The following is a 14,801-nucleotide window of genomic DNA, read 5'->3' as shown; positions in this document are numbered from 1 at the left end:
TTTAGCTAGAGTGACTCCAGGCCTCACTGCCTGGGGCTAGGTACAGGAGCCCTGGAGTCTATACTCAGACCTTCCTGCAGCCATGCCTGGCACACTGCATGGCCTCTGTGGCCTAACTGCTGTTATGGAAGCTGCTGTGAGTGTCCAGAGTCAGCCCCAGTGCCAAGGGCTGCTGGCTTGATGTGGGGGCTCCTGGGGTAGGTGGTGGAGGAGGCTCCCCATCTGTTATTGAATTTGCTTAAGGCAATGGTTCTTAATGGGTGTGCTCGAGCGACATTTGGCAATGTCTGGAGGCATTTTTGGTTATTCCAACCGAGGGTACCACCAAATTCTAGTGAGTAGAGGCCAGGGAGGCTGCTACAGTGCAAGGAGAGCCCACCACAAAGGATGGACTGACCTGAGCGCCTGCAGTGAGGATGCTGAGAAGCCCCGGCCCGGAGCAGCTTGGGGGGTCTCAGCTTGCCATTGAGAGGCTTGGCTTCAGAGTAGAAATCTTGAAAGATGTGTCTGAGTTGCCCAGAAGGAAACCACTCCCCTGGATTTGGAAGTATGGTGTTGCTGAGCTCGAGATAACTACCGCCTGCTCCCACAAGTATGGGGGACATCCCAGCATACCCAGCAGCAGTGGCCCATGGTGAGTACTCAGTACATTGTGCAGGGATGGACAGGCCTCTCCCCCTGCTGTGGGGTGCTGGCAGGAGCCCAGAAAGATGCAAATGAGTGCCCAGCCCAGTGTTGACAACCCCTTTCTCCAAATCCCTGAGGCCTCGCAGCAGGACTCCTGAGAGACAGAGGCAGGTCAAGCTCCGAATCTCACCTTCCCAGCAGGGTGCACTGTCCTGATCTTACGTTGGTTTTCTGGCTGAGTCTCCCCAGGGGCACAGCCTTCCAGACACCCTGCAGCTCACAGATGCTCATGTTCCTCTCACAGATACATCAAGCCACAACCCGTGGGGATCCCAACCCACTGTCCTTTAACCTAGTAGGGGTCTGGAGTGTACAAAGCCCAGAACTTTCTTTTTTTTTTTTTTTTTTTTTGAGACGGAGTCTCGCTCTGTCTGTCCCCCAGGCTGGAGTGCAGTGGCACGATCTCAGCTCACGGCAAGCTCCGCCTCCCGGGTTCACGCCATTCTCCTGCCTCAGCCCCCTGAGTAGCTTGGACTACAGGCGCCCGCCACTGCGCCCGGCTAATTTTTTTTGTATTTTTAGTAGAGACGGGGTTTCACTGTGTTAGCGAGGATGGTCTCGATCTCCTGACCTCGTGACCCATCCACCTTGGCCTCCCAAAGTGCTGGGACTACAGATGTGAGCCACCACGCGCGGCCGCCCAGAACTTTCTCTGAGTACCTCAGCTGGCAGGCAGTGACCCAGAGAGGTTGTAGTCCAGGTCATCCCCAAACCCACACCCTGTGCAGGCTGGGCCACACTCACCCCACCGATGACAGGGGAGTACCCAGGCTTGTCTTAAAGCCCTCCCAGGAGGGAGGGGAGGCTCCATTACCCATGCCACTGTCAGCAGCCGTTTCTTAGGCCTGCCTTTGACCCTCCCAGGAAGGAGCTAAAGAACAAGTGGCCGCTGTGCTTGTAAAGCCTTCATACACAAGAGTCATGAGCCAAGAGGGCCCGGGCCAGACAGGCAGCCCCAGAGCACTCCCCACCTTCCTTCTCTGACTCACTCTCCATCATGCCTGGGGGTGTCTCACCCTCTCTCTGTCAGTCTCCTCCTCTGCCAAATGGGAAAAGAGGTTACTATCACTATCAACAGGATGCTGGATGGCCTGGAAGAAGCAAAAAGGTGTGCTCCACTCTGCCTGCCAAGAAATGTCACCACGGGGGCTCCCTTCACCCTTTCCTTTCTCACAAGAAAAATGTGCGTCTGAAGCAGTCACACATGCCACAGGTCGGCCTCCTGCTGCCCCTGGACTAGGCAAATCCAGCTTTTCCTATGGCCACACACTCGGGAACAAATAATGACAGAAATGGGAAACAACACAACAGCCACAGAGAAAAGAAGGAAAGGAAGGGAGGGAAGGAGGAGGCGAGCCACCCTCCTTAGAGAAGAGGTTACCGTGCACATTTCTGCCGCCTTAGGCGGAAGCAGTCCAGGGAGCCTCTTTGCAAGTCCTCCAAGGGGAAGGCTAGGCAAGGCCAGTGTCCCTACACCCACTCCCCAGTGGACACCTGCAGGCCAGGCTCCTGACTTACCTTGCTCTGTGGTGGAGGGCCTGGCTTGCTGCTGCTTGGAGGGGCCGTGGCAGCAGTGGACAGGAACATGCTTCGGAATAGCCTGCGCTTCAGGCTGCTCTCCCGGGTCTTAGGGCTAGGGCTGCCTTCCCCACCTGGTCTGCCTGTGGCTGAGCCCACCAGGCAGGACTGTGGCCGGGCCTCCTCAGAGCCATGCTTGGCAGCCTTCATTCCACGCCTGTTGGTGCCCGTGGGGGGCGAGGCTCCTGGTGGGGAGCTCTGCAGGCAGGCACCCAGCTGCAGACAGCGCTGAGAGGTACCCTGAAACTCGGCGGGGCCCAGGGACTGTGCCTTTGCAGCCAGCCCATTGGGCAGGACCCGTGGGCTCTGTGGCTCGGGCCACGGCATCTGCTTGTGGCCTGCTGGTGTGCCCCCGTTGCAGCTGAGGTAGAGGCCGTGGGGGTCAGTGCGCTCAGACTGGGGGCTCTGGAGGTACATGTCTGGGTCGGTGGCCCAGTGCTCATCCCCCAGCAGCCCCAGGGACTGTGCCCGCCGCCGGCTGGTGGGGCTGCGGCCGCGCAGGGTGTTGGAGCTGATGACGGACAACTTCTGGATGTCGTTGAGCAGCCCCGAGATGTAGCCATCCACAGGCACCGCGCTGCCCCGCACCACTGTCTGTAGGGGGAAGAGAAAAGTGTGTGGGAGCTGCCCGATTGTGGCAGGGAGGGGCGGCCGGGAGATCAGGGTCAGAGAATGTCCCTGGGGGCCCTGGGGAGGACCACCTAAGGACCTTCCCTGCTGTGTCATCCACCCATTAATTTTTCCATAATTTATCAGGGCCCACCGTGGGTCCCGCCTGTGCTGGATGCAGGGATGTGGGGAGAACGCCCAGCGTCAGCAGAGCAGATGGTGAGTGCCATGGGGCTGCATCCAGCATGCCCAGGGGTGTGGTCGGCTGGGCCAGGGAGCTGGAGCTCAGGGGGCGGGGCTCCATTCTCTAGCTCCACGGGTGGCTGGGAGAGATGTGCCCAGCCCTCTGAGGAAAAGACACCAGGCCGGGGGCTCCTCCACACACACTGGCTTTGCAGCCTCCAAACCCTGATAGGGCCCCTGACCCCAGCTTCTACCAGGCTCTTGGGTCTACTAGTCGTGATCCTCACAACTAAAATTCTCCTGGTCTGGGAGAGTCCTCAGTCCCTGTGGGGCTGCAGGTCCAAATATTGAATGGGACACGTCCTAAAAGACTATTCGTTGTTATCTGAAATACAAATGCAATTGAGCATCTTACATTTTCATGTGCTGAATCTGGCAACCCCACCACCCTGCAGAGAGGGTCTTCCCAGGCTCCTTCGCCCTGGCTTACCCAGGGAGAGAATGGCAGGCTGACAGGCAGGGAGTTAAAACAGCTGGTTAACTGATAGCTGTGAAGTAGGTGGTTCCTCCAGGGGCCTTTCTGAGGTTTAGCCAGGCATGGTTGTCTGAGTACTGGGAGAGGCTGAACCTCATCCCTGCCGGCCCCTCTTACCTTCATGGGCTGGAGCTGCACCCGTGTGATTCGCGAAGGGTCCACCACGGGCTTGGGGCGCCGCAGTGTGTCCAGGATGTTCTGCCATTGTGGGGGGAGGCCCACAAACTTGCCTTCTTTGGGGTCGAAGGAGGTGTGGACACGGTGCTGGAAGTTCTGTGGCGCTGAGATCTCAGGGCGTTTCTTCTTTTTCTTGCGGAACATGGTGCCTGTAAGTGCAGAGTAAGGTTGAGCTCCTGCCCGGGAAAGAGGGGTGGCTGCAGCAGGGCCTGGGGCACCAGGTTCAGGGCTCCCTCCCCTCCCCCAGCACAGCTCCCCTAGAAGCCTAGGGCTTCCCTCCACCTCCATCTCTCCTTCCTCAGGGAAATGGCTGGCTCCCAGCAGAACAGTCCCAGAAACAACAAACGTGCCATAAATAAGCCAGTGCAGACTATAAACAAGGAAAAGAGGTGTCTTCTTGCCTGTGCCAAATCCCCTGTGGAGCAGGCAGACTCTGGGGGTGTGTTTTTATAAAATCCAAAGCCCATTACAAGTATCATTCCACTGTCAACGAATTTTAAAAATGGGGAAAGAGGGAGGAAAGTTAGCAAGCTTGTTTTATGAAACGAGTATGACCTTGATTCTTAAAACCAGATAAGGAGAGTACAAGAAAAGGAAAATTTGACTCAATATCATTTAGGAACATAACTATGAAAATCTTAAAACTATCGAATTGAATCCAACAGTATATTAAAGTTATTTTTGTTGGCTTGTTTTTTTTTTATTACAACTCAGCTTTGTCCCAGGATGGTTGAACCTGTTAATATGATACATTAATAAAAAGCCAACCAGCTGATCACAGACATGCTGCCCGGTCTGGGACTATTATGTATCAGGGAGCCCCCAAAGGGCCTTCATGGTTACCACGTGCTTTACCTCAATTCCAGAAAGGCCCTGAGCCAAGAGGATAGCCTGGGGTGGGTGAGGGGCAGCTAACTTAGGGGTAAAGCTCTCCAGAGAAGGCAGAGAACACCACCTCCCCTTGACACTCTTCTCTCTGGTGTTGGAGCTCTATGTAAAACATCACCTGGGCCGGGCATGGTGGTTCATGCCTGTAATCCTAGCACTCTGGGAGGCCGAGGTGGGTGGATCACCTGAGGTCAGGAGTTTGAGACCAGCTTGGCCAACACGGTGAAAACCTGTCTTGACTAAAAATACAAAGAAATTAGCCGGGCCTGGTGGCATGTGCCTGTGGTCCCGGATACCCATGGGGTTGAGGAAGGAGAATCGCTTGAACCCAGGAGGCTGAGGCTGCAGTGAGCTGAGATTGCCCCACTGCACTCCATCCTGGGCAACAGAGTGAGACTCTGTCTCAAAAAACAAACAATAAAACACTTAACCTGCAATCAAGCCTGTGTCCCGTGCCTTGCTGATTCTGGCTTTGCCTAAGGTCGTGCTGAGCTGCATACACAGAAGTGACACAGGCTTGCAATGGATAGCATGGGTAGATCTGAGAGGGGGGAATTGGGGGCCTGGGAAGGGGAGGGACACTTCCAAAGGGTTGCTCTAGTTTCGCCTTCAGGGGAGCCCGGGACCTGGGATCACATGTTGATGGCAGACAGGGCCAGGGCTGCCTCTTGAATGCTTTTGGATCTGAAGAGGCTCAGAACAGCTCACTGGGTTCTTATGTATCTGAAAAGGTCACTTCCAGGCTTCAGGAAACAAACTGAAACATGATTCTTGAACTGAAAGCTTGGATTACTCATCCGCCCGAAGATCTGGAGTACAGGGCCGTCATGTTCTCTTTTGGCTCTTGCTATGGAAACAGCATTTTCCTAGTCATTTTGGCAGGTTCTGAAGGAGGTCGCAGATCTGGGAGGCAGCTGGCAGAAAGGCAGGGACCCTGGACAGCCAGTGGTTCCCCACTAGGAATTCACCATGCATGACTCAATCAGAGCCCACGTCACATCTCAATGTCAGCCATGCTTCTGGGTCTTGAGGTTCGGGATCCACCGAACACCCCCTAGAGGTAGAGCCACATGTGCGGGACCCTTACAGACCAAGCCCTTTGGAATAAAACAACCTGTGTGAGTTGCAGATGAGTTGTAGGGAGTCTCCCACTAATTTGGAGAGATTTTGAACAAGTAACTGAAATGATCTGAGCCAGGGGGGTTAATGAAAGACAGCTCATAGTGTTTAGGGTGTGTGAAGTAAGCAGAGTCCCCATACATGACGGCTGTTTCTCTTGTGATGTCACCTGTCTTTGAATCCCTGTCTTGAAGCTCAGGCCCTCCAGACACTGGCACTTGGGCAGATACAAGTCTGGGAGTAACACCAAACCACTTTCTGCTCAGACTTACCAGTCAAAGGGGTCATGCCTGATGTCAGGGGTCTGGGACCTGGGGACCTCACCATATATACATCATGGTTTGGTAAAATTTGTCCTCCTCCCTTTTGGCCTTTGCCTTTGTTGTTGTTGTTGTTGTTTTTTTGAGAAGGAGTCTTGCTGCCCTGTCACCCAGACTGGAGTGTAGTGGCACCATTTGGGCTCACTGCAACCTCCACCTCCCGGGTTCAAGTGATTCTCTTGCCTCAGCCTCCTGAATAGCTGAGATTACAGGCACCCACCAACATACCCGGCTAATTTTTGTATTTTTAGTAGAGACGGGATTTCACCATGTTGGCCAGGCTGGTCTCGAACTTCTGACTTCAAATGATCCACCTGCCTTGGTCTCCCAAAGTGCTGGGATTACAGCCTTTGCCTTTTGCTACAGAAGAGTCTTTTATTCAGCAGGTCTATTCCCCCAGTCCCTTGGATAGATCTGCTATCCCTGGATTAGTTGAGCTGCCTGTTTCGCCCTCCTCCCTAGCTCTGTGAAGTCTTCTGGAGGTGCAGGGACACAGACTGCAGCTGAAGAAGAGCTGGTGAATCCGCCCCCCACCACCCACCCCAGAACAGCCCTCTCCCCAACTCCCCTGCCCCACCCAAGCGCTCAGCTTTTGCTGTGGGGATGCACAGGGAGAGCATCTTTAGCAAATGGTCTCTGACTCTGGGAGCCTCTCTTGAGTCCATTCTAATAGTGAGCCATTCTGGAACAAGTTCTTCCCAGAGGCAGCAGGGAGGCTGGAGAAGAAAGAAGGACAGCCCAGAGGGTGTCCCAGGGCCAGGAGTGGTGATGGTGAGGGTGGGAGTTGGCAGAAGCAATCAGCTAAGCTCAGGCTTTGGGGGCTAGGGAGTAGAGCTTTAGAAACCAGAGGCCATCACTTAGGTCTGGAAAATCAACCAATCAACCACCTAAAGGGAGGCAGCTAGGACTCGTCTGAAATGTGGTGAGGCCAACACTGTGTGGGACAACATAACTGTGTAAGTAGAAAATGCGGGAGAATCTACATAAAACTGGGATTAAGGGAGTGAATTTAAAAGGTCCCTGATTCAAGGTCAATATATATATATATATATATATATATATATATATATATTTTTTTTTTTTTTTTTTGAGATGGAGTCTCGCTGTCTTGCCCAGGCTGGAGTGCAGTGGTGTGATCTCAGCTCACTGCAATCTCTGCCTCCCGGGTTCAAGTGATTCTCCTGCCTTAGCCTACTGAGTAGCTGGGACTATAGGCGCACGCCATCACGCCCAGCTAATTTTTGTATTTTTAGTAGAGATGGGGTTTCACCATGTTGGCCAGGATGGTCTCGATCTCTTGACTTTATGATCCACCCACCTCAGCCTCCCAAAGTGCTGGGATTACAGGCATGAGCCACCGTGCCCAGGCTCAAGGTCAATATTTTAAAAAATCAACTGGATTTCTACATACCAGTAACAACATGAAATTTTTAAAAAGGGCCAGGCGCAGTGGCTCACGCCTGTAATCCCAGCACTTTGGGAGGCCGAGGCGGGCGAATCACGAGGTCAGGAGATAGAGATCATCCTGGCTAACACGGTGAAACCCCGTCTCTACTAAAAATACAAAACATTAGCCGGGTGTGGTGGCGGGCACCTGTAGTCCCAGCTACTCAGGAGGCCGAGGCAGGAGAATGGCATGAACCTGGGAGGTGGAGCTTGCAGTGAGCCAAGATCGGGCCACTGCATTCCAGCCTGGGCGACAGAGCGAGACTCTGTCTCAAAAAAAAAATGAAATTTTTAAAAAGATATCATTTTACATTAAAAATACAAAATATCTAGAATAAATCTAACAAAAAAATGTACAAAGTCCTTATATTGGAAAATACAAAACATTATTAAAGATATTAAAGAATGTTCATAGATGAGAAGGTTCAATACTGTAAAGATGTCAATTATTCCCAAGTTAACCTGTAGATTTATTTAAATCTCAAACAAAATCCCAGCATATTTCCTTTGGTAGAAATTGATGAACTGATTCTAAAATGTATCCAGAAATATAAAGAACCAGGAATAGCCAAGACAATCTTAACGAAGTTGGAGGATTGTACTAAATAGATATTAAGATTTATTAGAAAGCTACAATAATTAATTTAGTATGGAATTGGCAAATAGGCAATAGGCAAATAGGCAAAAATTGGCAAATTTAGTATGGAATTGACAAATAGACCAACGGAACAGAAGAGAGAATCCAAAAATAGACCTACTCTTATGAGGTCATTTGATTAATGACAAAGGTGACCCTGCAACATGCTGGGGGAAAGGTTGATGTTTTTAATAAATGTAGCTGAAGTAATTTGATATCTGCATGGAAAAAAAATGAACCCGGAAGAATGAGCTCATATCATACTCCAAAATTATGCAGACAGATCACAAACCTCAATGTGAAAGGTAAAATAATAAAGCTGGTGGGAGTGACGGCGGGCACCCATAGCCTGACTGTCACCTCCCTCAGGTCTAGTGTGGTCATTATGAGGGGCCCGATTTGGTGGGCTCTCCTGGAGCCCACGACCTGCTGGGGCCTAAACCTGTCCACAGTCATGGGTCCCAGACACAAATTAAACTATCATGGTTTACTTTGCCCAAAGTGGAATTCTTGATGATATAGATTAGGGGTAGGGGGTTTTTAAAGATTTTGCCTATGGTAATTTGTCAATGCAGTGTGAATACAATGGCTATTTGAAGGAAATACATCAACATATTAGTTGTCCCATTTACCTGGTGGGGCTACAGGTGATCTCCTTCTATTCTATCTTTCTACTCTTTTTCTAAGTTTTCCTTAAAGACGACGGACTGCTTCTCTAAAAAAAACAATTTTTTTTTTTTTTTTTTTTTTTGAGACAGAGTTTCACTCTGTTGCCCAGGCTGGAGTACAGTGGTGCGATCTTGGCTCACTGCAACCTCTGCCTTCCAGGTTCAAGTGATTCTCCTGCCTCAGCCTCCCAAGTAGCTGAGACTATAGGTGTGCACCACCACGTCCGGCTAATTTTTGTATTTTTAGTAGAGATAGGGTTTCACCATGTTGGCTGGGCTGGTCTTGAACTCCTGACCTCAGGTGATCCACCCGCCTTCAGCCTCCCAAAGTGCTGGGATTACAGGTGTGAACCACCACGTCCGGCCAAAAACAAAATATTTTTAAATACAGAGAAGAGTGATCCATGGAGACCGAGTGCCTAAGAGACGTTCACCCACCTGAATGGGACCAGTGTTGCCCCAGTCATCGCGAGTGAATCACCCAGGACAAAACATGCCCTGCCTCTCCCCAGCATCAGGCTGTGTCCTCAGAGCATGCCCACCCGGTCAGCCAGGGCCTCCGCTTGCCATTTCCAGGGCTCCTTTTCCCATCCATGTCTCCAAGGCCACTGGGCTGAGGAAGGTGGGTGCTGCACCAGCCGTGGGGCCCCAGGGTTAAGTCAAACAGGCCATGCCAGCTGTTACTGTCGCCCCTCTGGCATCTCCATCTGCACGCAATTCATCTAGGGGAGGAGCTTTCCTCCAAGAAGACACCAGGAGGAGGAAGGAGGGGGACTCCCTCTCAGAGAGCCAGACCCTGCCGTTTCTCCTGCCCAGCTTGAAAGAAGTGATGTGAGCCTAAGACCCTGAAGTGGAAACAAGCAGAACGGGGTGGCCAGCTCGGGCACAGCCCCAGCCCCTCCTGGCTGACACTTTGCCTTAACACAGGGGAGGGAGGCCACACTGAAGATTCCACCTCAGGCTGGAAAGGCACTGCCGTGTGTGAGGACTGCTTTGAACTTTTCTCTTCTGGATGTCTGCAGGCATCTTCCTGCTGGCTAACGCATGACTGCATCAGGGGGGATGCCCAAGGCCTGGGAGGGAAGGGTCCAGCCCAAACCAGTTCAAGAAGGAAGCTCCCCTGCTGTGGGGCTTCCTCCAGCCGGAGCCTGGCCAGTGGGGGCCGACAGTTCCTGGCACACACTTTCTGGAGGAAATGCTGCTACCCCCAGTAAACCTGAGGGCGGAGCTGGTGGACAGTTCAAGGAGCTATGTACCTGGGGTCACTGAGGAGTGGGACAGTGGTGTTGGAGGAGCAGCAATCTCAGACACAGAAAGGGAAGAAACTTTTCTTGAGCACCTATTATGTGCTAAGCCCCTTCCGAGGGTTAGCTCATTTAACCCTCACAGCAACCCTGAGAGAAGGAATTGTTATCCACAAATCCAGATGAGGCTCAAAGAGGTTCAATAGCTTGCCTGAGGCCACAGAACCAGGAAATGACTGAGTTGAGGTTTGAACCCAGATCTGATTCCAGAGCCCCTGCTCCGTCCACCATGCTTACCCCGGACTGAGTCAGCTGTGGTTCTTCTCCCTCCCTGGAGGTCTTTATGAACAGAAATGGGCAAGATATGCGTGAGGTGTGTAGGACAGGGCTGGCCCCTCCAGGGAAGAAGCCTGCCGAATTCTTTCCTGGGCTGACCTGTGAGTCAGAGGCCAGGGGGCCTGGGGCTGTCCTAACTTGCAGGCTGACCCTTATCTTGCAAGGAACCAGGTGTTTTTCCACTCAGCAAGGGGTGAGTAAAATGTTTCCAAGAGGTCATGGTGGGGGCTGTGATGGTCAGGGCCTGGCATCTAGGAAAAGCTACAGAAACAGCAGGCGTGTGTTCTGTCCAGCACAGAATGTGTCCACAGCCCCTCTGCAGGGGCTCAGCCTGAAGCCAGGCAACCCACAGGCTTGGCTTGAGGAGGGGGTGAGTAAGTTTTGTGGCGGATGCTACTGTTCCACAGAGACAAAGGGATTCCCAGAGCATGGCACTGAGGCTTGGCTGGTCTAGTGTCCACAGATGAGAAAAGCAGCTGCACTGTGGGTGGGCCACCCTCCCCAACGTCTCCTCCCTGGAGAGGAGACATCCATGGGCCAAGCCCTGGGATGCCAGGGCCACCAGAGCCATCAGGGCCCCACAAATGCAGGGTGGCACTACAGAGGATGAGTCTGCCTTTAAACCTCAAGCCAGAGCGTGGGCATTCAAATGAGCATTGCTGTGCGAGGCAGACCACTTGGGAATGTACCTGCCTGTTTCAAACATGCTCTGGCATTTCCAGAACTCCTCTTTGGGAACTGCCTTTGGAGCCGTTGTGAGCCCACCTCAGCTGTCCTCCTAACCCGTCACCCCGCTTTTCACCAGAAGTGGTGGTATCCCACGTGGTCACCCACCTGACCCTCCAGACCTGGCCTAGAGTGAGTTTGGGCTGTTTGCACATATTGAGTCCCTTTCAAGGAAAGGACACAGCCCACCGAAGGGATTCACAAGAACGCGCTGAGGCTGGGAAGCTGGCTTCCAGAAAGTGAGTCTAAAGGGGTTTGCAGCCACCTGGAGGGGTCAGCACTGGGCTGGCTGTGTAAGCGCTGGGATTGCTGGGAAGCTGTTAGAAATGAAGCTGGTGGAATTCCCTGCCATTTCCGGGCAACTGGGAAGAGAGGAGGCCGCTGCCTAGTGGACCAGCTCCTGGGTTGCTCAAGGTGCCAGGGAGTGAGAGGGGGGTGGCATGCCCAGGCTTTCTCACAGTGAGGCTCAGGGTCTGCTTATCAGGGCTCAAGTCCTGGGCCACAAGGCCGAGTGCTGGCTCAGCATGGACCTTGGGCTTGGTGTTCCTAAGTCCTGGCTTGTGACCTTGGCCTACTCGCCTTCCGTAGGCCTCGGCATTTTTGTAGATGACAAGGGATGGATTAATTCACCTCTGCCAGCTTCTCCAGGCACAGTGAGGGGGAGCATCTGTTCCTGCTCACGGAGGAGCTTTGGATATTTCTCACGGTCGTCACTCAGGAAGAGCCTAGCGTAAGTCGTAAGTAGCAGGCTCTGGGCTGAGCATTTCACACATGTGATCTCCTCGCCACAAGCCTGTGAGGTAGCACTAGTACTGTCTCCATTATGCAGAGAAGGAGAGACTAAGTGACTCGTTCAAGCCGAGAGGCAAAGAAGGGGCAGACACGAGTTTGACCCAGGACCTGATGTGAACTTGGCTGCAGTGGCCATCTGCTCCTACCACCACCCTCTGTTATTCTCAGGCCCACCCAAGACACTTTGGGGAAGGGCCTATCCTAGAATCACAGCCCCAAGACAGAGGTGAGCCCCGAGTGCTACAAAACTTAGGAACGCACTCTACTACCATCACCAACCTGTCAGAGTGGCCTCCAGAGGACCCTGTCACCTCCAGGGCTGGGCCCTGACGTGCTGAGACCTGCAGCAGGGTTTCTTGACCTCTTTGTAACCCCCTTTGGGAACTGTCATCCCACACACATTCTGACAGGTGACAGGCCTCACCTGACGCCTTGGCTGAGAATTACCGCGAACAGAAGACAGCCTTTCACTGGAATATTCTCATTGGCCAGAAGGATTTTTCTCAAACTTTACTTTCAGAAATTTGTTTCAAAAAAAAATTTTTTTTAGAGACAGAGTCTCGCTCAGTCGCCCAGGCTGAAATGCAGTGGCGCGATCAGAGCTTACTGCAGCCTCGAACTTCTGGCCTCAACCCACCCTCCCACCTCAGTCGCTTGAGTGGTCAGGACTAGAGGAGCATACCACCGTGCCCAGCTGGGAAATTATAGTATTCCTTTATTCAGAAAGTATCTATTATGGACCTACTCTATTCCAGGCTCTGGGGACCATGGTAAACGAGAGGAAATCCTCACTCCTGTGTGGTTTAGTTTGCTTCTTCCAAACAGGTGTTACTCTAGGCCAACCTTCTGCAGCCAGAAGAGATGGTAATGCAGGATCTGTGGGACTCCTGACGGGGTCTGACCTTCCCCTTGGCCCAAATTTCAGTCCCTCTGGCGTTCCCAACAGGAGGCTGCCCGCACTCTGCTAGAACTCATTCAGCGATGAAAAGCTCCCCCTGCAGCCCCTGCCTTCTGTCCCCTCGCTGATCCTTGTGTGGAGCTGAACTCTGTCTCGCCTCAGCCTCTACTGGGGTCCGAGTCTGCCATCTGCTCCTCTTCACGTGACTCGAGAGTCAGGAGAGGTGGCACCCCAGCACCCTATCCTGGCTCCCAAAATACACGGGGGAAGGAAATTTCATCTGCTTTTCTGCTCAGCTGTCACCTGCGGGGGAGGAGGGTCCTAGACGCAGGTTGTGGCCCTCATGTGGATGCCCACAAGATTCAGACAACCTGCTCAGGGTCAGTGTGCTGAAGTGGGGAGAGGCCCTGGGAGGATGAGCAGGACCCTGAAGCTCTGCTGTCCCACTTGAGGGACCCAGACAGATGCAGCATGGGCCAGGGCAGACAGCATGACATGCAACCTGCCAAAATGTTTGGGCTCTCTGCCTTTGTCACCATTCCCATACCACTGGCCCCAGTGAATCCCCAGGGGAGAGATAATGGGCTGCTGTTTAAAAGAATACAATAATACAGCTTGTTCAGTCACTTGTGTCAACAGGCGTGAGCCACCGCGCCCGGCCTACCCTAGATTCTCAACAGCCTCTGCACACAGAGGTCTGAGTCCTTAGCATAGGGTCCTCAATGCCTAGCTAGGACCCTATGCTAAGCATGGGAAGCTCTGGCATTGGAACCCTATGCTAAGCAGAAGGAACCTCTGGCATCCCTAATCACAAGATTGCCTTTTTTTCTACAGCTCTTAACTTTCCAGACCTCTATTTCACCTCCTTACACTCACAACTTTACACTCACAACACCACTGTGAGTTGGGCTGAACCTGCTTTCCTGGGCCCATTTTAAAGACAGCAGGGAGCTGGAGCGAGAAGGAGGAGGCAAGAAAAGAAAGGTATGCTTATAAAGTGCCCACCACATGGAGAGACTGTGCTAGGTGCTTTTTATTAGTGCATCTAATGGCTAATTGTAGCTACTGCGAGCTCTGTTTTACAGATGAAGAAACTGAGGCTCAGAGAGAAGTAATTGTCCAAGACAGTAAGTGTGGAGCTGGGATTCAAAGTCAGATCTCTCCGACTCCAAACTCCAGGCTCATCCACAATGCCCAGTGCCCAGAGAAGTCAAATGACCTGCCCTGGATCACACAGCTATGCAGAGCAGAGATGGGACTGGAAGCTCAAGCCAGAGGCTCCCTCTGTCCCAGGCAACAGTTGAGGTTCCAGGGTCACCCATGAACACATGAACATGTGTGATGTGCAGGGGGCGCTGCTGTTTCTGATGCCCAAGCCAGATCCTCTTCCAGAAATGGCCCCTTCCCTGGGTCACCACGAGGTCCAGAGACCCTGAATTAGGGTCTGTCACTACTCGCCCTCCAAGGACCCCTACCTTTACTTTATTCCTATTGCTTTGCTCTAATACCCTCTGACAATAGCTTGCCAAACAGCCAGACTGCCCTCAAAGCTCTCCAGGATGGGAGAACTTGGAGTGGCTTAGCCCTTCCCAACATAGCAGCTGGAGGCTGATGAGGCAGTTACTCCCCACAACCGCCTTATGAGGAGGAAGGCATTCGCATTCCGATTTTACAGATGAGGCCATTTATAAGTTTGTAGAGAAGTGAAGCAACTTGTCTAAGGAGTCAAAGGCAAAGTCTGGATGGATTCAAACCCCACTCTCTTCGGTTCCAAATGTGTCTTCGGCCACTGTCCTATATACTATGGAGGAGAATTCATGGCATTGCAGGCTGAACTTCACCTTGCATGGAACCAGGCGTTTTCTTACCCAGTGTGGCAACCTATGCCACACCGGCCACCAAAAACGAGCATGGACACAGACCTGAGCCCCTCTGCCCCCTTCACCCAGAAAAACAAG

At 52.6% G+C, this 14,801-nt stretch overlaps 1 protein-coding gene across 6 annotated transcripts in view; it reads right to left on the bottom strand.

Moving 5' to 3' along the window:
- Positions 1–14,801, bottom strand: part of PAK6 (p21 (RAC1) activated kinase 6) — a 38,546-nt gene that overhangs the window by 8,716 nt on the left and 15,029 nt on the right. For all 6 annotated transcript variants that reach the window (XM_019011021.3, XM_019011020.3, XM_055363364.2 and 3 more), the window contains 2 exons: positions 3,710–3,918; positions 2,206–2,859 (listed from right to left, as the gene is read on the bottom strand). In XM_019011021.3, coding sequence (XP_018866566.3) covers positions 2,206–2,859; positions 3,710–3,913 — 858 coding nt within the window. In that variant the 5' untranslated portion in view covers positions 3,914–3,918. The remainder of the gene's footprint in view (positions 1–2,205; positions 2,860–3,709; positions 3,919–14,801) is intronic.

This window comes from Gorilla gorilla, chromosome 16 (genome assembly GCF_029281585.2).
Source record: "Gorilla gorilla gorilla isolate KB3781 chromosome 16, NHGRI_mGorGor1-v2.1_pri, whole genome shotgun sequence".
NCBI lineage: Eukaryota > Metazoa > Chordata > Mammalia > Primates > Hominidae > Gorilla > Gorilla gorilla.
Note: the sequence above shows the minus strand (reverse complement) of the source record. Positions and strands in the feature narration are given on the sequence as shown.